The sequence below is a fragment of the Pollachius pollachius genome, assembly GCF_949987615.1.
Source record: "Pollachius pollachius genome assembly, chromosome: 12".
NCBI classification, from domain to species: domain Eukaryota; kingdom Metazoa; phylum Chordata; class Actinopteri; order Gadiformes; family Gadidae; genus Pollachius; species Pollachius pollachius.
In genome coordinates this window covers 22,210,573-22,236,210 of record NC_136945.1, presented here as the reverse complement: position 1 = coordinate 22,236,210, position 25,638 = coordinate 22,210,573, and the positions used below count along the sequence as shown (strand labels likewise).

The 25,638-nt window shown below is 47.3% G+C and overlaps 2 protein-coding genes across 2 annotated transcripts in view; one reads left to right on the top strand and one right to left on the bottom strand.

The window, feature by feature from the left end:
* Positions 1–477: 477 nt before the first annotated feature.
* rbm15b (RNA binding motif protein 15B) lies at positions 478–5,836 on the top strand. Its single transcript, XM_079748627.1, has one exon. It carries the CDS (start codon positions 699–701, stop codon positions 3,366–3,368), a length of 2,670 nt encoding a protein of 889 aa, XP_079604753.1. The 5' UTR covers positions 478–698; the 3' UTR covers positions 3,369–5,836.
* A 9,831-nt stretch (positions 5,837–15,667) lies between these two features.
* pcbp4 (poly(rC) binding protein 4) overlaps positions 15,668–25,638 on the bottom strand; it is a gene marked incomplete at its 3' end in the record, with an annotated part of 56,843 nt that continues 46,872 nt past the window's right edge. Inside the window, exons 10-14 of the mRNA XM_079747769.1 lie at positions 23,235–23,276; positions 22,896–22,977; positions 21,482–21,537; positions 21,155–21,324; positions 15,668–16,151 (exon numbers count right to left, since the gene is read on the bottom strand). Coding sequence (XP_079603895.1) covers positions 15,668–16,151; positions 21,155–21,324; positions 21,482–21,537; positions 22,896–22,977; positions 23,235–23,276 — 834 coding nt within the window. The remainder of the gene's footprint in view (positions 16,152–21,154; positions 21,325–21,481; positions 21,538–22,895; positions 22,978–23,234; positions 23,277–25,638) is intronic.

Here is a 25,638-nt window from a genome sequence, read left to right as displayed (position 1 = left end):
AAAATACAAGCCACACCTTCGCAAAGATTAATATGTTGTATTTAAGTCCATCACATTGTGTCAATTCCTTCACAACAATAGTAAACATCTTAGGGTTATACATTTAAATGTCCAAATCACTCTTAGAAATAAATCGTCTTTGTTACTGAGACAGGGAAACAAAACATTTAAATAATGGAATTAATTTCGGGGCATAAGTAATTCATAAATGTATAAAAAAAAGTGAGCAATATTATCGACATATTTAACGAAAATGTTTTATAGCGGAATTAATTTAGTCATATTTAGTCAATAATCAAATTTATAATAATCCATTACAAAACATATGTAGCAAAGGGTTTGAATATAATATTCTCAATTCCCCTAAGGAAGTGTTGTAGGAATTTGGGAATACGTGTGACGTCATGACGACGCTCCACCGACGTGCTCCCTCCCTCTGAGGGAAGGCGCACATTCCCATTGTCCAAGATGGCGGTGTTGGTGTAGAATCGCCGATGCTGACATGATTTTAAACGATTTTATCCCTTTATTTCGCATTATATGTAACCGTGCAGTGGGTCGGGCGTTAGTGTTCGTTTACAAAAACCATCGTCGCCGAGATTATATTTGAGAGTGTCCTCCGAACGCGCCCTTTCCGAGCTGGGATCACCTTTGCAGGCGTTGAAAACTTTGGGCTCCATCATCCTCCTCGTTTGAAAATGAAGAGGCAGGCCGGGAGAGAGACTAGTCCCTCCAGGGCCCTAGCGAAGAGGATCCGTGAGAGGGAACGCGAGGCGCGGCGAGAGGAGCTGCCTCCCCCGCCGCTGGCTCTGCTGCTGGCGGAGAGCCGCGGCTACCACAAGCGTAGCCGGAGCCGGGAGCGAGAGAAGGGACGCATACCGCGGGAGGAGCCCCGCATAGCTCGGGAGGAGCCCCGCATAGCTCGGGAGGAGCCCCGCATAGCCCGGGAGGAGCCCCGCTTAGCCCGGGAGGAGCCCCGCATAGCCCGGGAGGAGCCCCGCATACCTCGGGAGGAGCCTCGCTTATCCCGGGAGGAGCGCGCTGCGGCGCTGGAGCTGCACCACAGACACGAGCTGGGTCTCCTCGGGCGGCCGCCTCTACGGACCGCGCCGGTGGAGGTCCCCGGTCCCCGACCAGGTACACTGGAATACAAAACACTCCTCATCAGCAACCTCGGCTCGCAAGTCTCGGATGAAGACGTGGAGGACTCGCTTTTCCACGAGTTCAAAAAGTTCGGGGACGTCAGTGTAAAACTCTCGCACACGCCGGAGCTGGGACGGGTCGCATACGTTAATTTTAGACACCCCGAGGACGCAAAGGAAGCCAGACACGCCAAATCCACCAGGTTGGTGTTGGGCGACCGGCAGCTGAAGGTAGAGCCCATGTACGTCCGCAGACGAAGCGTCACTCCGCCCGAGGTTGGTTACTTACCGCTCCACGCACCGTACCCCTACCGACAGAGGTCCATGTCGCCGCCGGGCCCCGCGCTGGCCGGCATCCGAGACCCGAGGGCCCGGCATTACGCGCTGGAGAGCCTGGGCCTGGGCAGAGAGAGGGAGCGGATCCTGGATTACTACGGGATGCTGGAGGAGAGGAGCCGGCCGTACGGCTTCCCTCCCGTGCCCGTGGTGGTGGAGGAGCTGAAGCCCGAAGACGACCAGAGGGCCACCAGTAACCTGTTCATCGGCAACCTGGACCACAACGTCACGGAGGTGGAGCTGAGGCGGGCCTTCGACAAGTACGGCATCATCGAGGAGGTGGTGATCAAGAGGCCGGCCCGCGGGCAGGGCGGGGCCTACGGCTTCGTCAAGTTCCAGAACCTGGACATGGCGCACCGCGCCAAGGTGGCCATGCAGGGGCGCGTGATCGGCGTGAACCCGGTGAAGATCGGCTACGGGAAGGCCACCTCCACCACCCGGCTGTGGGTGGGGGGGCTGGGCCCCGGCATCTCCCTCACGGCGCTGGCTCGGGAGTTCGACCGCTTCGGCAGCATCCGCAACATCGACTACGTGAAGGGCGAGAGCTTCGCCTACATCCAGTACGAGAGCCTGGACGCCGCGCAGGCCGCCTGCACCCAGATGAGGGGCTTCCCCCTGGGGGGCCCGGAGCGCCGCCTCCGGGTGGACTTCGCCAAGGTGGAGGAGAGCCCCCCCCGGGTGTTCCCCTCGGGCTACCCGCCGCCCGGCCCCCTGCCCCCCCACTACGAGCTGCTGCCCGAGGCCTACGCCCACCACCGGGGGTTGGAGCGGGACGGCCGCGCCCGGGGGGGCACCTCCCCCCCCCCGCCGGCCCACGTCCTGCTGTCCCAGCGGGAGAGGTCTGTCCTGGAGCGGGAGTACCTCAGCAGCCCCCCCCGCGCCCCGGAGCGCCGGCCGCCGGCCGTGGAGGCCTTCGGCCGGCCCGGCCGGAGCGCCCGGAGCCGCAGCCGCTCCCGGGAACGCTGGCTGAAGGAGCGGGACGAGAGGCGGGCCCGGAGGCGGAGCCGGAGCGCCTCCAACGACCGCGCCCCCGCCGCGGAGGAGCGGGAGAAGGAGAGGGAGCGCGACCGCGGCAGGTCAAAGGTCAGGGCGCCGGTGGGCCCCGTGTCCCCGGAGCCCAGCCCGGACCGCGCCCGCGTCCGGGCCCCCGACTCCACCACCGAGTCCCAGGACCACTCCCCCGAGGGGGGCGGGGCCCCGCCCAGGCTGCCGCCCGCCGGCGCCGCCGACACCGCGCCCCCGCCTCCACGCCACCACGGCAAGAGGGGAGTGTCCGGGGAGCACCCCAACAACCATCACCATAGGAACAGCGAGCCCACGGCCGCCTCCCCCCACCCGGAGCCCCGCGCCGGACACCCGGCCCCCGCCTCGCTGACGGAGTTCGCGGCGGCCAACCTGCCCAAGGCGTGGCCCGGCCTGTTCGCCCTGAAGAACAGCAGCTTCCCCACGCACCTGTACCTGCTGGAGGGCGGGGCCTCCTTCTTCAGCGGCATCATGAAGGGCCAATCGCAGCCCTGCCAGCTGAAGATCGCCCAGCGGCTGCGCATGGACCAGACGCGTCTGGACGAGGTGGCGCGCCGCATCAAGCAGGGCCGCCCCGACGGCTACGCCGTCCTATTGGCCCTCCAGGGGCCCGTGGACCGCCAGGCCCCGCCCCCAGAGCCGGGGCTGCAGGTGCGCCTGCTGCGCCACCTGGTGACGTACCTGAGGAACAAGGAGGCGGCGGGCGTGATCAGCCTGCCCGCCGCCCGGGAGGGAGCGGCGGGCGCCATGCTGTACGCCTTCCCGCCCGGACACTTCTCCCAGCAGTACCTGCAGGAGGCCAAGAGGACTGTGGGTAATCTGGAGGAGGAGCACATGGTCATCGTGATCGTCAACGACACTAACTGAGAGGGGGGCTGGTGCATTGTGGGACGGGGGTGCACACACACACACACACACACACACACACACACACACACACACACACACACACACACACGCGGACAACAAACACTCACACACGCACACACAAATACAAAAGATTGAGAAGAGATTTTTATAAGTCGTACAGATCTTTTTTTTTCACACTACACGTGTCTCTCTATACCTCCTCTCTCTGAGCGTATCGTGTCATACTCTATAGTAAATGAAAGAAGAATGCATGGGTTAGGCGTTCCTCTTGGAATGCTAGGAAAATTGTTGTTTTTACAGGCTGTTTCTCTCTGCCCAACCTGAGACGATGTACTTGTTTGTGTTTGTGCTGTACATAGAGACGATGTAACTTCTGAGGATAAATGGTGAGAGCTGTTTGGGGACACTGCATAACGTTTAGAGCTAGGTGGGTGTGGGACCTGACGGTAGGGACACTACAGGGTTCTGGTCAACATGATTGTACTGTTTGGGGTACGGGGGAGCCAAGGCTGTTTTAGGTCTCTTAGAACGAGTCGTGGGGTCAACACAGCACTCTTTAACCTCTCGCAGATCTCCTGTATAGGTAAACACGTTTTGAGCTCACTAACCATTCCTGTTCCGTTGGTCAGCTGGTGTCTCATGGCTGTTGCACATAGGAAAACATAGACGGTATGTTTTTAATCCTTTTTCCATCAAAAAATGAGCACCCTTTGTTATTATTATCTAGCATGTTTAGACAAATTAAAATGCGTTCTGGGTGCGATGTGTTTTTACAGAACGGATGTGCTTCTATATTGCGGGCTCAAATGTAAATGCCTTTTACCTTTTTTAAAGAAAATACTTTTATATCGTCCATCGTTCCATTCCTCAATCCTTCCAGTCCTCTATGTCCCTTTTTATTTTCCTCTATTGCGTCATCTTGGTTTTGTTACGCAGTGGTTTAAAATACAGCATCAGATTCTTCAGCGTAGTGACATCACCATGTATATAACACTAATTAAAGGTCTGTTTTTGGCACTGAATTTCAGTTTGGTCATGCGTTGTTCATTATGTCATGCAACTTGAAATAGGTTAAACAATGGGTGGATGAAGGGGTGAGAAGGGCTGCAACAAAGAGTCAATCCAACAATAAGTCATAGGCAGAGAATTCTTCAAATCCAGTTTGTAGTACCAAATTAAAAATAACATTGGCTGCTTAATGGTGCAGTTCAATTCAAATATTGGGATCACAGATAATTATAAAAGGAATAGTTGTGTTTCTTTGCTGCTTGTCATCAATTTTGACTGGTAATTTGTGTTGGCAATTGTTTTTATGTATTCGATTTTATCGTCTAAATTATTTAAACTAAAGAATAATCGTCTGATTAAAACACAGTGAAATAATCGTTAGTTGCAGCCCTACTGTCATCATAAATGGCCACGATTGAATTCTAACTGTTATGTGACAATTGTTGTAACGTCTCAGACCAACTGGCTGTACTTTTTCATTATGTTAATGCCCATAATGGGGGCTGATCTTCAGCGGAACAGGACAGTTGATTACAATCTTGCTGTGTGTGGTCCTCTCAACTGTCAATCACGAGTAGAATGTTAGAATCTCAATCCTGTTTACAACATGAACACAAACCATTTGTTCGATCTAAAGACACATTTATAGTGACATTTTTCATCTTGGCGGCAGTGTAGCTACACTAAAAGCTCAGTTAAATTATATTTTCTTGTTTTTAAGGTTAAACATAGTCATTTTTAGTATCCAAATAGAATTTATGATGCTGTTAGGGTTGGGCAAGAGCTTTCATCATTCTATATTCGTATGTAAGACAACAATCTCTTGATTGTTATAGTTTTTATTCCCATAAATCTCTATCAAAGAATAATTGCCATACTTAAGCAAGCCAATAACTTGACTTCCCCACATGAGTGATCTTGTGTTTTCGTTGCAGACCTTTGTCTTGTATTCCTCCGAGATTGTCCTTCATGTGAAGTGGTTCCGATGTGAAGTTTTAGTCTCAGAGCAACATGGCTTATCTCTAAACCCTATTTCCAACTGTCCACCACAAATCATCTTGTACTCTTTAAATAAAAACTAAAATAGATATCACTCTCTTTACTCTTTATTTTTATCAGCCAAGCCTTGGCCTCCGATTTTTATTAACAATACCTGGGGAAACCAAAGCAACTCCATTACACAACCCTACTCTACCCTTCTCTTTGTGTACCTCTTGAACGCACAATGAAACACTACTTTTCGTTTTTTGTAAATAGTGACAAATGTGTTGTACACGCGTGTATCATGTCTTAGCGATGTATCTGCTGAAGGTGGTTGGGTGAAGTTACAGCTAAAATGCTACGATGACTTCAAAAGAACTGTCGGTTCTGTGCCCTGAGTGTGTGTGATCTGGACATAAAATTGTGTGTTCTGTATGGAAAAATGTGTAATAAAACATTATATGCTCTTGTTTCTACGAATGGTTGTCTTTATTTTTCCATTTGTACTACAATAGAGTTGAAGAAATGTTTATGTCTAAACCCTTTATTTGTTTTGATATTTAGGCTACTTATGACTCCAACGTCATAGTTGAAAGGTTCTCTTTCCTCAGACTAGTGTATGTGCAAAACACTATGAATTAAAGGGCACCTATTTACCCAGCAGGTGTATGTGATTAGCCATTACAAGCCAATGCCAAATCTGCCCTGCCCTATGACATAGTGACATCATAAGTGGGATTGTCCACTTGGATGTTTGATGGATAGATAAGCCTACCAATTGGCACAGTCCACTTGGCAGGCTGCTAGACAGCTCTATCCAGCCTACATCTGGGTGGACACGCCCACTTGTGATGTCACAGGGCAGGGCAGACTTTGCAATTCCTTGTGATGGCTAATCACACTCACGTGGTGGTCAAATAGTGTCCCCTTATGGGTTAATAACAATAGGCCGACAAAAAACAATGAAAAGCCAGCGAAGGTTATGAAAAATAAGATACCAAAGTAGCCATTGTTTATACGATTTGATATTGCATTTTTTAGGGACTAACAATTCAATGAATTTGTATTTGTCTTAATCACCGGTACAGTTTCAGAGTGCTTAACAGATAATCTATTTATGACATGATTTATGATTTATGACTAGCGGTATATATTCTACACGTGAACCTATTCCGCCACTAGGTGGCAGTGCAATCTTGGCATTATATGGCAACATAACATATTACAAGAAAGTATCACTGCACTCAACAGAAGTACTCAGATGCCAGGACCGTTTTCTATAAAGATAACTATATCGATAACTAACTATACAACAATAACTATATCGATGGTGTACATGGTCATATTCCATACAGCTGTGTGTTCTGTGATCATCCCTGAGGAACCCTTTGGTGAGGTGATGTTCCAGTGATGGGCTGTGACATGTCTTAGTGGTGAGTTTATGGCCGAGCACTTCAGTAGTATCGCTTACTGTCTTTGAATTGTTATGCATCGTCATGACATGACGATATCAACTTATCATGAAACCAATTGTATAGTCAAATTTAATAATCATGAGAGGATATGCCTTTAAATTGATCCCAATAGAGGGTTGAAATGTCAGAGAGAAAGGAGGCGTGGATTAACTCAGCTTCAACCATCACATACTCTCCAGGTGGGGTACTCTCTCTCTCTCTCTCTCTCTCTCTCTCGCTCCCTACTTCTCTCTCTCATGTCTCTCTCTCTCCCCCTTCTTCTTCCACGTATCTCTCTCCCTACCCCTCTTTCTCTCTCCCTCTCTGACTTAATGTCTGTGCTTGTGTTTGTGTGTCTGTGTGTGTGTGTGTGTGTGTGTGTGTGTGTGTCTCTCTCCCCCTTCTCCTCAGCAGGTGCTGGTAGGTGGAGGTGGTTATCTTACAGATGTAGACGGGAAATGGAGGCTGATTAAATATTAATGTGGAACCATCCAAGCTCCAATGAAATCCATTAGGAGACAAAAATCAATAGCTGGTGTACCCCCCGTCTCCCCCCGTCTCCCAACCACCACCACTCCCCCTTTCCACCCCTTCTCTCCCCCCTCTCTGAGCAACCAAGTTTGGACCCAGTCTGTCTGTTCGTCTGTCTGGATCCATTTATTCATCGACCTATCAATCTATCCGTCTATCTGCGTGCCTTGTGTAAAAACCTAAATGTTTTAAGACAACGGGTTTCCGCAAAATTTCCTAGTCATGTCCACTAATTCGGAATAAGAGAGCATCCGTCCGTCCATCTAACTGCATCCGCCTGTCCGTCTGTTTTGAGGTCTGTTTGCTCCTCAATATGAAGGTTCATTGGAAGGTCACCTCCCTGGAGGCCGTGTGTGTGTGTGTGTGTGTGTGTGTGTGTGCGTGCGTGTGTCTGCGTGCCTGCATGAATGCGTGTGCGTGTGTGTTCACTTAGTCTCTGTCCTCTCTTCTCATTATAACTACTGATAGCAGGGCTTACCGCCAGCACACAATCTGATCCGTGCATTCAGCCTCGGTCCGAATGGAGGACCGATAGTCTCTCTCCTCTTTCTCCTGTCTTCTCTCATCTCCTGTCCTCTCTGCTCCTCTCTTGTATATCTCCTCTCCTCGGTGCTCCTCTCCTCCTCTCCTCTATGTAGCTCCCCTCTTTGTCTCTCCTTGTTCCTCTTGCCTCTCCTGTCCTCTCTCCTCTCCCCCCTGCCTTCTTCGTGTCCTCATCTCTGGATCCTTGATCTCTCGCCCACCTCTTCATCATCTCCGTCCAGACCAACCCCTCTATTAACCCACGAACCCCCGCCCCTCGTCACATCCACCCTCCCCCTGACTCCCCCACCCTCCCCTCTGACTCCCCCACCCTCCCCCCTGACTCCCCCACCCTCCCCCCTGACTCCCCTACCCTCCCCCCTGACTCCCCCACGCCCACTGCAGGCAGCTGGGTTATTTACTACTCATTCATCACCAGCTAACGCCTCACTTCCTGTCTTTCTTTCCATCTTCCTCTCCGTCCATGTGTCGCTCTCTCTCTACCCCCCTGTCTCTCTCCCTCTCCGTCTTTGTCAACAGAACTCTCTAGATCTCTCCGTCCCTCTGCGAGTGCTTGTCTGTCTCGCGGTGTATCTCGTTCTCCACAGCGCCCTACCTTGTTAGTGTGTTTGGACTGACTGTGTGCTGTCTCTCCGTTGGGTTTCCCTATCGATCAGGGGTGAAAACCTGAGCCATGACTCCCTGAGCGTTGACCTGCCGAGCAGGAAGCAGATGAACAGCATTCTTCATACGTGTGAATATTATTCATAAATATACAGGGGTGGAACGTACTTTGACTGTAGTATTTAGGGTTGTTCTGTCAGTTCTATTTCATTAGTTAGTATTCATTAGTTCTATTCAAATTCTATCCTATGAGTTACATACAAACACAGACACACAGAAACATACACTTACACCGTCACACAAACAGTACCACGCACACACAGCCCGTAGGGACCCCTCGGCCCCTGCTGGGGCCCCTGACACGGGCCCCGGGGCCGGACGCCGGGCAGATGGAGAGGACCCCAGGTCTCCAGGCCAAGCTGTAGTCCCTTCATACACGCACGCATGCACACACACACACACACGCGCACACACCGGACACGCACGCACGCACGCATGGACGCACGCGCACACACACACACACACACACACACACACACACACACACACACACACACACACACACACACACACACTCGTATTTCCTCTTTTTCCTCCCAAGTCCTGCTCCATCTATAAGAGAAGTTGACTCTTGGGTTTGTTGTGGCAGCAGAACGCCGCGAATACCGCGGCTGTTGTTGTTATACTTCTGAATGTGTCCCACCAGACACGGCCGTCTGCGTGTGTCAGGGGTCTCTCTCCGAGCCTCCCTGTGTCTGTGGGGGGGGGCGGGGGTCCTGGTTGAGTGTGCACGAGGTTATGACGCAGCGTGGCTGCCCGGCTCATCTCCTCCGGGGGGGGTTAGGTCGGTGCGGGGAGGCCCAGCACTCGGCCGGGCTCGCTGAGTCCGTACCGAGTCAAGGACTTCCTGAGCCTTTGCTCTGCCGAGGTCAGGTATTCTGCTGCTCTGTATTCTCGCTCAAGGCCGTTGGGCGGTCGGATTCTCTGCAGTCCATCGATCCTTTCCAATGCGTCCAGTCTTATTTTATTATTTCTATTGATCTTTAAAAATTTGGTTTGGCTAAGCCAGGTGGTCTCGGGGCTCTGTGTGGTGTGTTGGTGATCAGTCCTTTCAGTGCTCTCTCTCTCTCTCTCTCTCTCTCTCTCTCTCTCTCTCTCTCTCTCTCTCTCTCTCTCTCTCTCTCTCTCTCTCTCTCTCTCTCTCTCTCTCTCTTGTGTTCCCTCTCTCTCTCTCTCTCTTGTGTTCCCTCTCTCTCTCTCTCTCTTGTGTTCCCTCTCTCTCTCTCTCTCTCTCTCTCTCTCTCTCTCTTGTGTTCCCTCTCTCTCTCTCTCTCTCTCTCTCTCTCTTGTGTTCTCTCTCTCTCTCTCTCTCTCTTGTGTTCCCTCTCTCTCTCTCTCTCCACCTATATCCCCTTTCTCCCTGCACCACCACGAACTCTACATTCATATCTTTTCCTCTCAACCTCATCCCCTCTCATCTACTTTCCAGGCCCCCAACCCTCACCCTCTCCTCCCCCCCCTCCCCCTTCCACTCCTCCTCCTCCGACACAAGTGATGGATCAGGTTATCAGATTGTCTCGTCAGACCTCCAGAACATCTGTCCTTTCTGCACCCCCATTTCTCTCTCTCTCTCTCTCGCTCTCTGTCTCTCTGTGTGGAGGCTTTGTCCAATTATGAAAGGAATAAAATCCATACAATAACTCTCTTGTTCTACACACAGGATGCTAATTACCATGATCAAATCAGCAATCTGTCTGTCTTGTCCCCTCTGTCTGTGTTTTCTCTCTCTCTCTCTCTCTCTCTCTCTCTCTCTCTCTCTCTCTCTCTCTCTCTCTCTCTCTCTCTCTCTCCATCACTCTCTCTCATTCTCACTCTGTGTGCCTCAAAAGCTTCAACTTGTAACAAAATGACAGATGGACGAATTTTTGATTTTGACGATTAACAGAATTGTTGTTGTTAGTGTTTATTTCAAAGTTAGCTTGAAACCCTAGTTTTGAACCCCACATACAAGGAATGGTAGTCAATAAAAAACCCACATCCATACTCGTTTACATTTGGTAAACGAGACTGAGGTTCGGCCGTTTGAGCTTCGATCAAAATAACTGAATCGCAGGAAACGCAACACAGTGTAAAATGACGCCACGTACGCAGCGGCGAGAGACAGAGAGAAAGAGGCACAAATCAGCCGGGAACAGAGCTGGGAGAGGATTCCTCCCACCGCGCCGTGGCTGCCGTGTGTGAGATCTATATCATTATCGGGAGCGCTAGGACGCAGCCCACTTAATAAACAGCTTTCTTTAATGCTGGTGTAAAAGAGAGCACTGAGCTCTTAGCCGTGTAATTACTGTGTTGTCAAGCTGTGTGACTATCTGCCTGGCCAGTTGGACTGAAACTGGCACACAGAGACACTATCTATTCTCTCTACATGGTGGTGTGTTGTGTAAGAGAGAGAGAGCGCGCGTGTGTGCGTGTGTGCGTGTGTGTGTGTGTGTGTGTGTGTGTGTGTGTGTGTGTGTGTGTGCATGCGTGCATGCATCATCGAATCTACCTCCAGGGGGCGCAACCATTCTGTTATTCTTCTCTTTGCAAACCAAAAAACACCTAAGTATAGACTATGATTTCACTCCCTTCCATATCCATATCATTATATATGCCATCACATATATTATTTTGCCATCACATCAAATTTAATAGAATCATATTTTATCTTATTGTTTCAACTCATATCTTAAATCATATGATCTTGTACAGTTTAATCCACCATATCTGATTATATCATATCATTATCCTATGCTTACAAACCATTATAATAATATGAGACTGAATATGAATATGTGAAATACGTCTATTCCATAGCGTGGTCGTAAAGGGCCAGGGCAAGTCGCTGTCAAGTGGAAAGGCCTCTCCCACCCCCTGACTGAGATAAATGGAACGGTCTCACATGATGTCACGGCCATTCCCAGCAGCATTCCTGGTGCTTCTTCTCCATTATAATAACACAAATAACCACTGGCTCTTTGGTTTTTATGGAACTTCAGATCACATGAACCAATCACTCGTGAAGGGACCACAAACACGACAGACAGGTTGTGGTGTCAGTGAGTTTTATGTTTATTCGAACATGGCAGGGAGGAGAAGGAAAACAGAGGAATCACAAACATATCAGCCGAAGAGAATATAAACACACACATCTTTCGAAATACAAGATTGGGTAGTACTTCAGACTATCCCAGCACCTAGTACAATACCGCAGTACCTCAGTACAAAATCGTACCTCAGTACAAAATCGTACCTCATACTTTAAACTCAGTTGATTATCTTCCCATAATGGACTTTTCATGTTCAAGTGCAATACAATATTAATCATTATTTTAGTAACATATCAATATTAATACCCCTTTGAACTCTGTGGCTTCTTCACAATGTGTGCGTGTGTGTGTGTGTGTGTGTGTGTGTGTGTGTGTGTGTGTGTGTGTGTGTGTGTGTGTGTGTTTTCACAGTGTGTGTTGGAATGAGAGCACATGGTACAGAGTTGATTTCTATGTTTGACCAAAGCTTGTTCGGATACTTTAGCTTCTTTAGCCAGTTTAGCTTACATTGAACGCTAAGCTAACGTAGCTTTTTTAGCTCGATGCTACCCGGTCCTTACCAGCTACAGTGTTGGCCATGACTGCTCCGTGCCACACGTTGACTGTGAGAGCACTATGCTACGCTAACGGCTAATTAGCTGCTTCTACGCTTGAGTGAACCTCGAAGATCCTCCCCTTCATCATCACGTTAATCTACGGCCGAGAGAACAGTGTTGGTCTGTTTTTTTTTCAATTCCTCTTTATGATGTTCTACTGTTAACCCGCTAATGTTGACGTTCTAATGTGAACGTTCTATCGTTGGCGTTGGCTTGGTACCTTTAGAACGCGGTTTATTCAGGGTTCTCCTCTGTTCAACGTGGTTATTAAGAGCTAAGGCACAGAGGACGTTTTGTTTTAAATTTAAGGTGAATAATCCTAAATGTTGCGTTACACAGAAGTCTGCAGTGAACCACAGCTCTAAATATCAGTATGTCATCTGACTGGCTGAACTTAAAAAGCTTTAGTGAAGTAAAGTTCAAAAAATTCAGTTTGATGTCCAGCTTTAGCTACAACTAGCATACCCTTTTCAATTGCTGGAGCGAGATATCGAGACAAGCTGATTTAGTTCTTTACTGTTGACAGATACTTGAGATATCTGCTGTTTTAGTAATACTAAAATAATAAAAGGCCTTTGATTAGTCAGTTGATATCAAATAGAAGCTTCCAGAAGAATTGTTTGGAGAAAACTTTACAAGCCTAGGTCTACGGTAGCCCTTACCATTTTAGCGATAGCCTAACTAGCATGTTCACAGTTCCCCAAAACACCATCTCCCAGAATCCTTGGCTGAACCACCCAGAGATGCTTTGCATAGAAGACAATTCAAGTCAAACTCATGCAAATGAGCAGGGAAAAGTTGAACTGTAGTTCAAATGGAACAAAGGAGCCAAAAACAACATGGAGGATGGGTGAAAGAGGTGAGTTTGGACAAGAACATGTGACTATAAAAATAAGTGAGCTTGTATAATATACCACATTATTATTATTAATATTATTAAAAACACACAAACCATCTAACAAACAAATAAACATACAGGAGACAACAAATTATTTAATGCATTTACCAACTAACTTAGATAAAGTGTTTTTTTTGTCACAACTAGCACACACACACTCTCTCACACGTTCACACACGTGGGGCTGAGTGATCGGTGTGTCCGGTTCAGTGTACGGTGGTTTGTGTCGGTTTGTCTTCTGTCAGTGAGGGAGAGAGGGAATCAACTGGTTCGATTCAGCTTTGAGTCCTAAAATCAGTTTTTTAAATTATCGAACACAGGAGAAAATATATACTGTTCGTTGTCTCTCAATTATTAAAATTGTATCTAGAATTTCAATTAACGTATGATTGTTGAAATGTTTTTGTACCAACAAATTTTGTCTGAAAGCGAATTTCTTCACAACTGAACGCAATGACGCAATGTGTGTGTGTGTGTGTGTGTGTGTGTGTGTGTGTGTGTTAGTGAGGCCAAGCGAACATGCAGCAGTAATCTGGGATTCTCTGACAGGAGTGTCCACCGTTTTTCTCCCTCCTTCACAGAACTACAATAGAACCACAATAGAAAAATAAAAGGAATAGCACTACAAGACAGCTAGAGCCACACCTCCCCTCAGGTCAGTATGTGGGCTCTAGTTCCCCAAGAGAGGGCACGTTGGCTCTGTAAAGACTGCACCGTTACAGAGTGATTAGAGTAATGGTACACCACTGTGAGCATGCTCAGTTCAAATCCATGATAGAAGACACAATTCCATGTTTCCATGTCATTGTCAGAGCTTCTACAGGCTGCTCTAGATGAAATTATTTTCAAAATGGTTGAAATTCTCTTAACATCCTGACAGCAATCAATAGATTAACTGCTATGAAAAACAAAGCTAAGGTGGCTGTGACTCTGGCAGGCCAGGTGGCCCGGGGCTAGGGAAATTATTGGATGGCCTGTCTGTCTACCTCCCTACCCGGCTACCTGCACACACTTTGCCTCCCTGCACTCATTACGCATGACTGGAGTCTTCAGCAAGGCTAGGAGGAGCTATCGCTAAAGCCAGCGAGCTAGTCACGTGTTTAGGGGGAGTGGCTTTGGAGGGAGAGGTGAAGGGATTGGTGGGAGTTTTTCGGTCGGATGCGACTACAAATTCGTCCACCATGTTTCAACGGGCCCCTGTTTTATCAACGGGCCCCTGTTTTATCAACGAGCGTGCGGCTGAGATGGGTTGTTTGTTCCAAGCCCTTTCAAAATTGATCCCTATTGGGACATCACAGATGGGCGTGCCCATCCACAAACCTCCCTGGTCGACTGTGAAAACATCTGGGAGGACACCCCTCTTGGGATGTCACACGTGGTTCGATCCGGTGTCTAGATGTACCGTACTCACCTGTCTACGTACCAGTGCAGTTTTATTCTATCTGATTCTATTCTGTTCTATTGTAGTTCAGTGGATGTCAGTGAACCCCGTTCGAAGCACCTCTCCATTCTGAATGTGTGTGTGTGACGTGATGACGTGGCGACAGAAAACACAACTTTAAACGTCTAACTTACGGAAACATCTGATTATCATCTTTAATAGTACAGTGATACACGTTCTTCTTTAAGGAAACAACTGAAAGGAATCGTTTTAAGTCGCTGAGTCAAACCCGACCCAGGCACAGAACAGAAAGAGTAGAATCTAGTCGTGAACAGTATTAACCGAAACAAAAACGTCTTCTAAAACTGTTAATATAATAGCTACCAACCTCAATAAGTTAAAAATAACTTAAAAAAAGTAACATTTCAAAATAAAAATAGAACAAAGGTACAAACAGTTAGCGTCAAAGAGCTGATCTTTTAACCTGCTGTTTTTTTATTACTAATTATTATTCGAAAACTCTTTTGAAAAAAAAAGCAAAAAAAGAGAGAAAGTGGTATACAGGAAATGGTCATACACAGGAAGTAGACATCATCATATATAAAGGCTGAGTTCCTTCAGCGCAGTGTTAGTGACGGGTGATACAAACTCTCTGAGGGAATAGTTGTATATTAGTCAATAAATACGAGAGTATACAATAGAATCAGGGAGAGAAAGGGGGGAGCAAGAAACAAGCAAGGGGAGGAGAAAAAAGCTTATTAGTCTTAATATGGCTTTTACAGGCTCAACCGGCCCACGACCGCGGAAACAACAGTGTCGCCACGGTTACCGCTCCGGCTGTACTGTACTCTGACTGACGAGGCAGATCGACACTACACAAAGAAGAAGAAGAAGAATAAAAAGAAGAAGAAGAAAGAAGATACCAACGAATAGGGATAGGACAGAGGCATGTGATGTCATCTGTTGCTACGTGGCAGCTGGAAGAAAGACGGAAAAAAAAGAGGAACGAAAATTATAAAAACGGTAGAAAATCGTAAAAAAAATAATAATAAAAAAAAGATTGGAGGAGGGGGAGAGATAATAAGAGAAAGGAGGAGAAGAGAAAGCGAGTGTCTGCCCCGTCCGGTTTCTGCTACGGCGACCGACGCTGCCGACGCTGCCATGGCAACCGTCGCTCCCCGACGACGACGGCGCCGTCCCCAGCCTCCCCGCTCAGTACGGCGCGAACTTCTGGCGGTCGGGCTTCTTCACGCCGTTGGCGCCCGCGCTGGAGGAGATCTTGGCGGTGTAGGAGGCCAGGGCGGCGGCCGCGGCGGCGGCGGCGGCGGCGTGCGACTGGGGCATCATGGACATGGACATGGCGGCGGGGCCGAGGCCGGCGGCCCCCATCCCGGGGGGGGCCCCCATCCCGGGGGCCCCCATGGCGCCGGGGGAGGACAGCGCCAGGTGGTGGTAGGGGAAGGACTTGACCCCCATCAGGCCGGAGAAGGGCAGGGCGGCGGCGTAGGGCCCGCCCAGCATGGGGGCGTGGGACATGGCAGCGCCCATTGCTGCCAGGGAGGCGCAGGAGGAGGAGGAGGAGGAGGAGGAGGAGGAGGAGGAGGAGGTGGGGGGGGCGGGCTGGGTGAAGCTCATGGAGAGGTCTACGGAGGGCAGCATGGAGGAGGTCTGGGCGGTGGATTTGGCAGTCTCTAAACTGGAGGAGGAGGAGGGGGGAGGAGGAGGAGGAGGAGGAGGAGGAGGAGTGGAGGAGATAGGGGAGGAGGGGAGAGTGGAGGGGAGGGAGGGAGGAGGAGGAGGGAGGGTTCGGATGGAGAAGGGTTAGAGGGGTTAAATCAAAGACATGTTAAAGATCGAGAACTGAGTCAAAACAAAACAAAACTAAAGGAGCTCAGGACGACAAACAAACAAACAAAACGGACGCACAAACAAACTCACAAACAAACAGACGCACAAGGGTGTCGAGGGTATTGGGGGTACTTTGGACAGCAAATCAAAGTCAAGGAAATAAACAACGGAAATGAGTAAATCATAAGACGGTGGGTGTGTTTGCTGGAGGTAGCGACTGATTGCAGAACGGGGGGCTGTACGGATGAGGCGGGCTGTATAAGTTGGGGGGGTGGTTGGGGATTGGGCTTAGAGAAGAGGAAACACAATCGTTATGGAAACATTAGGATGGAGCCGCGCCCAGAGATCATTCCAGAACATTAGAACCAAACAGGACACAACCGGACAAATTCAAGCAGAGTCGGAAATGAAATCGGAAGGTTTTCGATTCAACTTTCAGCCTAGCGCTGGTAGGACGTATGGCACAGGGCGTCATGGTGTCGGCTTTATTTCAGCCGATCAGAAAACACAATGCAGTGATCAGTTTAGACTTTTCCGTTCTAATTCACTCTACTGTCTGTTCCAGCGTGTTGCGGTGACTGGACTGGATGCCTGGACTCTCCTCTTGGTTAACCGGCCAGCAGCACATCAACAATTTAATATGATGTGCAAGTGTTTACCTGTGCGTCAATTATGGCACCCATTGCACTCCTGACCATCCCTGGAAGAAGGATCCCCCACTATGCGATTCTTCTCAAGATTTCTTCCTTGCTAATTTCAAGGGAGGTTTTTCTTGCCCTTGTGGGGGCTTGGGTAAAGGGGGGTGTCATAGATATTTGGCCGGTTAAGCCCTTTGAGACTGTAATGGTGAATTGAATTGAATTGAATTGACCAGTGGGGGGGCTGTTGCGTAGGTTTGTTGGTTACACTTTACAATCAGGGTACATTCATGAACCATTCAGTAACATCAGTTAATTAAAAGGGAGCTAGGTTTAGTTATAATTTATTACTGGTGTTTGTGTTTACTAATGGTGTGGATGTTAACTAGTGTAATGATGTTGATGTGAAGAGTAATATTTCGTTGCCACGGGCTTTATCCCGTGCACGCGCACGTGCACTTAATCACGTGCACATGTTTGGATTCAGTACACCTTCAGGCTTTAAACAGGTGAGCAGCTTACACCAGTGGTGGGAGTGGGAGCTTAGGTTTAAGATTTAAGGATATAGCCTGACTCCGCCCCCACCCTGACTACATACACCCGGGGGAAAGAATTATGATTTCAGAATATCAGAAGCACACTAACCCAATAAAGGGTACACAGGTTCTCTCCCGAATGAAAGCCAAAGACCTGTGTTTCCCAATCTCAGAATATTGCTTGAACGCCTTCTTGGCTCCAGCCTGTGAGTCTGACCAGCTGTCCAATTAGCACAGAGATAAGCATCGCGCTCCAATCAGGGAGTAGTTTAAGAGACAGCTCCATGAATGGAAGCACCATATGAAGCCCCCGCTTCTCCAGGACTCTCTTCTATCGCTATCTTCTAGATCAAAAGTCGTCCGCTTGGTTCAACCACGAACATGTGACCGTAATACGGTCGCCTGTTCGTCACTGTGGCCGTTGCAGTGTTTTGGCGGGAGAATTGTTTGGGCAGCGAGAGAGAGAGAGAGACTGAAGGTGAAAGCACGTGTCACACGCCAGAAGCGTGATAGTTGGCAACACGGTTGATACATGATGTAATAGGTTGAGGTTAACCCCAACCCTATTACATCAAATCTAAATCCCTAACTCTAACCCTAAGCAGAGTCACTTTAACTAATAGGAACTGAACTAACATACACTAACCCTATCCTGCACCTCTATGCTAAATATTGTTATATAATGTAATGCATTTGTTATATAATAATGCTTATTAATGCACTAACTATTGATGAATAATGGTTCATTCATGTACCCGTATTGTTAGGTGTTAGCGGTTTATTTTGTTGTGTTCGGTTCCTCTTTATGTAGGCAGTGAGCGTCCTCCGTCCCTCCATCTTACGATACGTGCAGTCAGCACGAGTTAATTAAATATATAGCTTCCAGGAAGGTTACGTAAGGAACTGGAACAGTGCAGATAGTGGTTACAAAACGCCTCTGGGCTCGGTAATGTATCAGAACACTCCCAACCACCTTTAAATCAGAGCACAAACAATGGGCCCATAATTTCTATGTTGGAGTACCCATAATGCATTGCATTTTCTTTTCCACAAGCTTAAAAAAAAAAAGCACCAAAACAATCATCTATGCTTTTAACAACCACTCGGAATAGCTGTCCACCACTGAGCCTGGGATGGGGTATGTTATGTTGTTGTTTTGGTCGATGTAATTCGCTCTAAAAACCGAGCGTTCAATACGGCCAGATCTATTCTGTTCTGTCTTTTGTAGTTCAGTGGATGTTCATGATTCCCATGCCAAGAACCTCTTCAGTAAGAAAGACGATAGAATACATAACTTTAACCGTGTAACCAACATCTGATTATCATACTCAATAGTGCATCGATAAATGTTCTGTTTCAGTCATTGTCGTGAGTTACTGGCTCAAATTAGACTTGGGTGCACGACAGAACGGAGTAGAAATCTAGTTCAGAGTCTGAAGCCACTGTCAGATAACCCGACATCTGTGGGATAGATGATGAATTAAACAGTTTCATTCCAGGCTGAGTAGATTCTCTTGCCCCGGCTATTCTCCAGCTTGTGTTTACTCTGTCTCGAGTGCTGCAGCTCATTTAGCGACCTATCGGCTGACTTTGAAGTCGGTGTAGCCCAGGCTGTCTAGTGGGTCCTGATTGACAGAACAGCTGTGTTTGTAGTGTCCACAGATGATGCCCACACAGACACACACACACACACACACACACAGACACACACACACAAAGGCACTCATACACACACACACCAAACATAGGCATGCACGCAAACACACAAACACACACACACACTCACACATACACACACAAACACACAGACACAGGTTCACACACACACACACTCACACACCCCCACACACACACACACAGGTTCACACACACAGCAAAGTGCCCTGGTTCTGAGAGCACGTCTGTGATGTTTGGTGGTTGGGTAATACTGTCACTCCCCTCACAACAAGTGCTGTGCTCTCGACTCGGTTACCCACTAACCAAACACCGCACGGTGGCCTGGCTTCAAGTACTGCCAGGCTACGTCGCTCCACAATCTCCTCAGCCAATCAGAGAAAGCTTTTTATATATCGTAGCTTTACGATATATATATATACACAGGGTTGGCTGAGTATATATCAGATGATATTTGACTAGCACGCTAAATCCCTGAGCATGCTATGTATCCTTGTATGCTAACTGCCCCTAGCGTAAGTACCTCCCATGCTAAGTGCCATTTGAGGCTAAGTACCATTATGTGCTAAGTACCTTAACTTGCTAGGTGGCCCACATGTGGGAACTGATTATAACACAGAGCAATTCGACCCTCATAAATACATAGCAGGATTTTAGACCTAGGCCAAAAACATGCTTTTCCATGTGTTGAATGATTGAATGGCTGATTGACTGATTTATTCATCTATTCACCCATCCATTTAGCCATTATTTCATTCAACCATTCACCCCTTACTAATTCACTCACTCATTCACTTGCATACAAAAATACCCACTCACACACACAGACACACAGACACACACACACACACACACACACACATTCCCTCACAAATACAACCCACTCACTCAATCATTCATTGGCAACATGAATAACTGTCAAACCCTCATGGGGATTGACGTTCCATTTCGCTATCCTGGTTTCACCTGGGGTCGGGCCGGATGTCACCACGGAGAAACGGATTCTATGAGTTATTGTTGGCGGTGGCCTCCCTGTGTGTGTCTGCAGGATTAAAACGTGGACGGCGTGTCTGTCACCGAGCCATCCCCCACACACCCTCGCCACTGCCTGACCTGACATTTCAGACTGAAATGACTCCCATCTACACCTGCTGCATATCAGAACAGAGACAGGGAGCGCATTCTTATGTGTGTGTGTGTGTGTGTGTGTGTGTGTGTGTGTGTGTGTGTGTGTGTGTGTTTGCCAATACACACGCAAATCCGCATCTGCCACTTTGTGCATATATATATATCAGTGTGAAAGGTGTAATTAATGTGTTATGGAGATCTGTGTGCGTGTGTGGACTCTCCTATGAGGACAGATGCCTCTGTCTGTACATCAACCTATACACATATAGATATGTATGCATGTGTGTGTTTAAGAACTCTGCCCTGCTCCTATTGGCTGTCAGTGTCGGGGCGAGGGGTGATGTGAGGCATCGGCTTAATCCTGAATCCAATCACACGTCTGCATGTTTATCACCGTGGCGACAAGGAGGAGACACGCCTCCCAAGAGATTAACATGAATCTAGGGGAAATAGTATCAGGATGTCAAGGAATAAAAAAGGAAAGGACCAAAGGATACATGGAGGGCCTATCGCAAGGGAGGGTACAGGCAGAATGTAAATTTGGTCATCACTTATTAATCTGGAGGGGGGGGTTGCACTCCAGGCCATAAGCTACAGGGTTCGATCCTCAATGTGCATCCTAATCTATGGACCGCCTTGAGCAAGATGCCCTTAGCCCTACCTGCTCATTAAACATTTAAATCTGAATTCATTGTAAGTCACTTTGGATATAAACGGCTGCAAAATGAGTTCTATATTTTTGAGGCTTCTTAGGCTTTCTCTTCCATTCGTCAAAGAAAAAAGAAAATGATGAGTGAGACCCAAGAAGCATCCGTACGTTGCCCCACCCCCTTCCTGTGGACCAATCGGGTCGCCCGGTGAGTGTCGGTGCTTACCAGGAGGTGATGAGGTACTGGGCCAGGTTGATGGCGACGGGCGTGCCGGAGATGGTGACGTGCCGGTCGCTGCTGCTGTCCATCTGGCTTCCGATCTTGATCTGCGCCCCCGACACCTGCCGGATCTCGTTGATCTTGGTGCCCTGGCGCCCGATGATCGAGCCAATCAGCTGAGGGAGGAAGAGGGGGAGGAAGAGGGGGAGGTCGTCAACATCGGGACACATTTTACGTATATTTGAGTGAAGTGTGTCACTCACTGTGAGTGAAACGGTGTGTGTGTCAGTGTGTGTGAGTGTGGTCGTTTCGTAGTTTATCGAGGGGGCTTACATCGTTTGGAATGAGGAGCTCCTGAGACGTGGTCTGACAACTGGTGTCCATCGCTCCTGAGAGAGAGAGAGAGAGAGGGAGACAGAGAGAGAGAGAGAGACAGGGAGAGAGAGAGAGACACAGAGAGAGACAGAGAGAGAAGGAGAGGGAGAGAGAGTGAGAGAGAGGGAGAGAGAGAGAGAGACACAGAGAGAGACAGAGAGAGAGAGAGAGAGGGAGAGAGAGAGACACAGAGAAAGACAGAGAGAGAAAGAGACAGAAAGAGAGAGAGACAGAGAGAGAGAGACATAGAGATAGAGAGGTAGAGAGGGATAGAGAGACATGCACACAAACAGACGGAGAGAGACAGAGAGAGGGAGATATAGAGAGAAGGAGAGAGAGACTTTTAAGTCAACAAAACGTTTAAATTCTGTGGTGTTTCATTAGGGGAAAGTGATGCTAAGGAGAAAGACATAAATGATTGACATTGAGTGGAATCAAAACTGAAAACGGATAAAGATATGCACACACATACACGCCATTACACACCCAAACACAGAGCTGTCTCATAACACACACAATCTCTACCCAAAGCGTTTGATTCTGTGTGTCTGCGAGGGAGTGCGTGTGTATGTGTCAATGTGCGAATGTACGTTGGGCTGTGTGTGTGTGATCCTTGGGGTGTGTGTGTGTGTGTGTGTGTGTGGTGTGTGTACAGAGTGTGAACCGGGTGTGTACGCCTCGGCGGGCAGTGGACCGCGTCACGCAGACGCTCGACCGTTTCAAGTCCTGTGCCAGACCCGTTACCCCCGGTTACCTCATCTGTGAGCGTCTGAACGCCACGTGGAGGTGTATCCGTCAGTCGCCGCGTACGGCAGCCACTGTGTGTGTATGCAGACCGCTGGCGGAGCGGCGTCAACGTCAGGTCGTGTTAACGGCGTCCTGGTCTCCGGTGGGTGTGTCGGAGCGTCTTTGTGAACGTCGTGGAGGACAGAAGTCGTACTGTCGTGTTTGAAGACACCTTGCTCACAAGGTTATTTAAAGACGTGTATTTTTGGACTGTACGCTGTTACGCTTGTGTCGTAATTTTCTTTTCAGAATTATTTGCAGTTACTTTGATGTATGTAACGCTTTCCTTGTCGTATTATTTTCATAATTAAATGTTTATTGTTTGATGATTCACTCCTAGCCCGAGTCTTAGGGAGATTTATTTCCTGCAGTGGATTGAATCTAAGGTTGTACAACTTTGGTGTGTGTGTGTTTGTATGTATGTGTGTTTCTGTGTATGTGTGTGTATGTGTATATATGTGTGCATGTTTGTGTTTGTGTGTGTGTCTGTGTTTGTTTGTATGTGTATTTATGTGTGTGTGTGTGTGTGTGTGTGTGTGTGTGTGTGTGTGTGTTTGTGGGGGGTTGTGTTTGTGTTTCTACACACCAGATAGAAGTTGTTGTGTTGCTGATTGGCTCATTGGGGTCAGAACCTGCTGCTGCATGGACAGCTGGTGGAGTTTGGCCAACTGGAGGGAGAGAGAGAAACAGTTTCAAAGAAATGCAAGAAATTCAAAAGTAGAACCCCAGCATGTGTCTCATTTACTGCAATTATAAAAACAAGGCTTTTGTTGCTTTTCAAATGAGCAGGAGTCCCTGATGCAGAAGAAACAGCAATCATCTGTAAAATCAAACCATGAAACACTGGTTGAAGCTGCGACGCGGCCGTTTCAAGGATCTGAGTGTTTGCTTTGTGCGGTTGACAAAGGTAAGTGTCCTTGCTTACCTCTGAGTGTGGAACGCCGTACTGACTCTGAACTGCATACGCCTGAAACAGGGAGAAACAGTTAGTTACAGTTTAGATATCAGAAGCTATCATATATTTATATAGATTACAAGTCCTATCATATATCAAGTTTTTATAAACATATCAAGTCCTAGCATAGATATGTCAAACCTTATCATATATCAAGTCTAATCATACACATATCAAGCTATTTTATAGATATGTCAAATTCTTTCAATGATGCATAGAGTCTTATCATATATTAATCAAGTATTATCATATTTATATTATGTTATCCTAGACCATGTCCTATCGTAGAGATATGAAGACATATCATAGATACATCAAGTCATGTTATTGATATGAAATCCTATCATAAATAACAAGTTGTATCATTGATCAACCCTGTTCTGTCCTATTACATATATATCAGGGGATATCATAGATGTAGATATCAATAACGATCATAGATATAAAGGCCTATCAGATACATCAAGTCCTCCACTTATCAAAAGGGAAAATATGTGCACATCTTCTCTCTGAGAGCAGAGAACTGCAGACATACTCAACAATAATAACCCCTCTGGTGTTTTGGAGAACGAGTGAATGTGCATTTTCCACTCAGGGCGAGGGGGGAGCTAATAAAGGGGGGGGCGGCCATTAGCTTCATTTCAGCTTAGAGAGCAGAGATTTCTAAAGTCAAACCACTTTGGCTTAACCCACTTTTGACCCTTCCCAGCTGCCATAGTTTGATTATAACTCCGTCGTCGACTGAAGATTATGATTTTTTCTTTGAGCCCTTTTCCAAAAATGAAGATCAAAGAAGTGGAAATGTGAGGGGACTAAGGGATGGGGAGGGAGAGTATACGTGTGTGTGTGTGTGTGTGTGTGTGTGTGTGTGTGTGTGTGTGTGTGTGTGTGTGTGAGAGAGAGATGCAGAGAGGGAAATATTAAGAAAGTGTTTGCGTGTGTGTGTGTGTGTGTGTCTGTATCTAAATACAGAAATGATGCACATCTTATGTAACAGAGCTTAGCAGCGGTAGCTATCTCAGTGCTAACTAGCTCAGTGCTAACTAGCTCAGTGCTAACTAGCTCAGTGCTTGCTAGCGCAGTGTTTCTAGTTCAGCGGTACTGGCTATGTGCTGCTAGGGTGCTTCCTCAGCATCGCTATGGATGCTACATCTCTGCCTCTTTGATGCTAACTCATGTAGTGAGATGCATAGAAATGCAGTCATGTTGAGAGAGATAGAGGCGCAGAGAGGGGGGGGGAGGGAGAGAGAGAGAGAGGCAGAGGGAGAGTGAGTGGGTTGGGGAGGATTCTGCCTGACTCTATTTTTCTTAATATTTGCATGGTGTTTAAACTGCAGCACACTCACTACTAGTTAGTACAAATCTGTACCTCTGCTTCGGAGAGACTCTTAAAGCCAAAAGGTCTTGTGTTACTTTATTAGAACCACAGAACAACTACCACCAATGCGGTACTTTTAGCCAATATGTCTTACAATTGATGCTAAGAACAGTTTAATCATGAGACAACAATCATAATCTGAGTATACAATAAAATCAGGTGCAAAAAAATATTACAAAGTAGTGTTTTATCAGAAATACAGTTGAACAAAAACCTGTGTGTTCAGATGAACTGTGTGCTGACTCCCTTGAGTATATTTTTTTTAGCTTTAATAAAGGGTTATATAGTAATATACTCTACTTGATAGTTGGGATGCACCGATTAAAATTCTGGGCCCATACCGCTGTTTAAGATAACAATAGCTGATAGCGCTACCGATGTTTTGCAAAGAAATCCTCCTAATGAAGAAATAACTGAACTTTTGTAAAGTCTCACAGCCCTTCATCAGCCTATCCTGAATGGGCCCACATTCAATCACACAAATTAGTGAAACAACCTTTAATATAACCTTCTTCACATGACAGATCTTTTTAGTGAAAATAAATTCTGCAAGACAACAATTAAACATCAGCCACTGTCATCGGTGAATGTCATCTCATTTGTAGATGGCAGTCAACAAGGCAAATATCAGCAGATCACGATGTACGGCCGTATGGTGAAAGAATTAAACAGTATATGTTGAGTATTAATAAGTACAGTAAGTATAGTTTTAGTTTTCCTCAGTATAGTAGAGTATAGTGAAAATATTATTCCGTACAGTAGAGTATAGGTCAAGTATTAATCAGAATAGTAAGAATAGTTTTAATTTTCTTCAGTAAATTTAAAGTGTTAATCAGTACAGTAGAGTATAGGTTGAGTATTATTCAGTACAGTAAGTAGAGTTTGGGTATTCCCCAGCAGAGTATGGTTGAAATACTTCTCCGAACTGCAGAGTATAGTGTAAGTATCAAATTTCAAGAGTATAGTTTAACTGAAGAGCGAGTGTGTCTGGAGCCC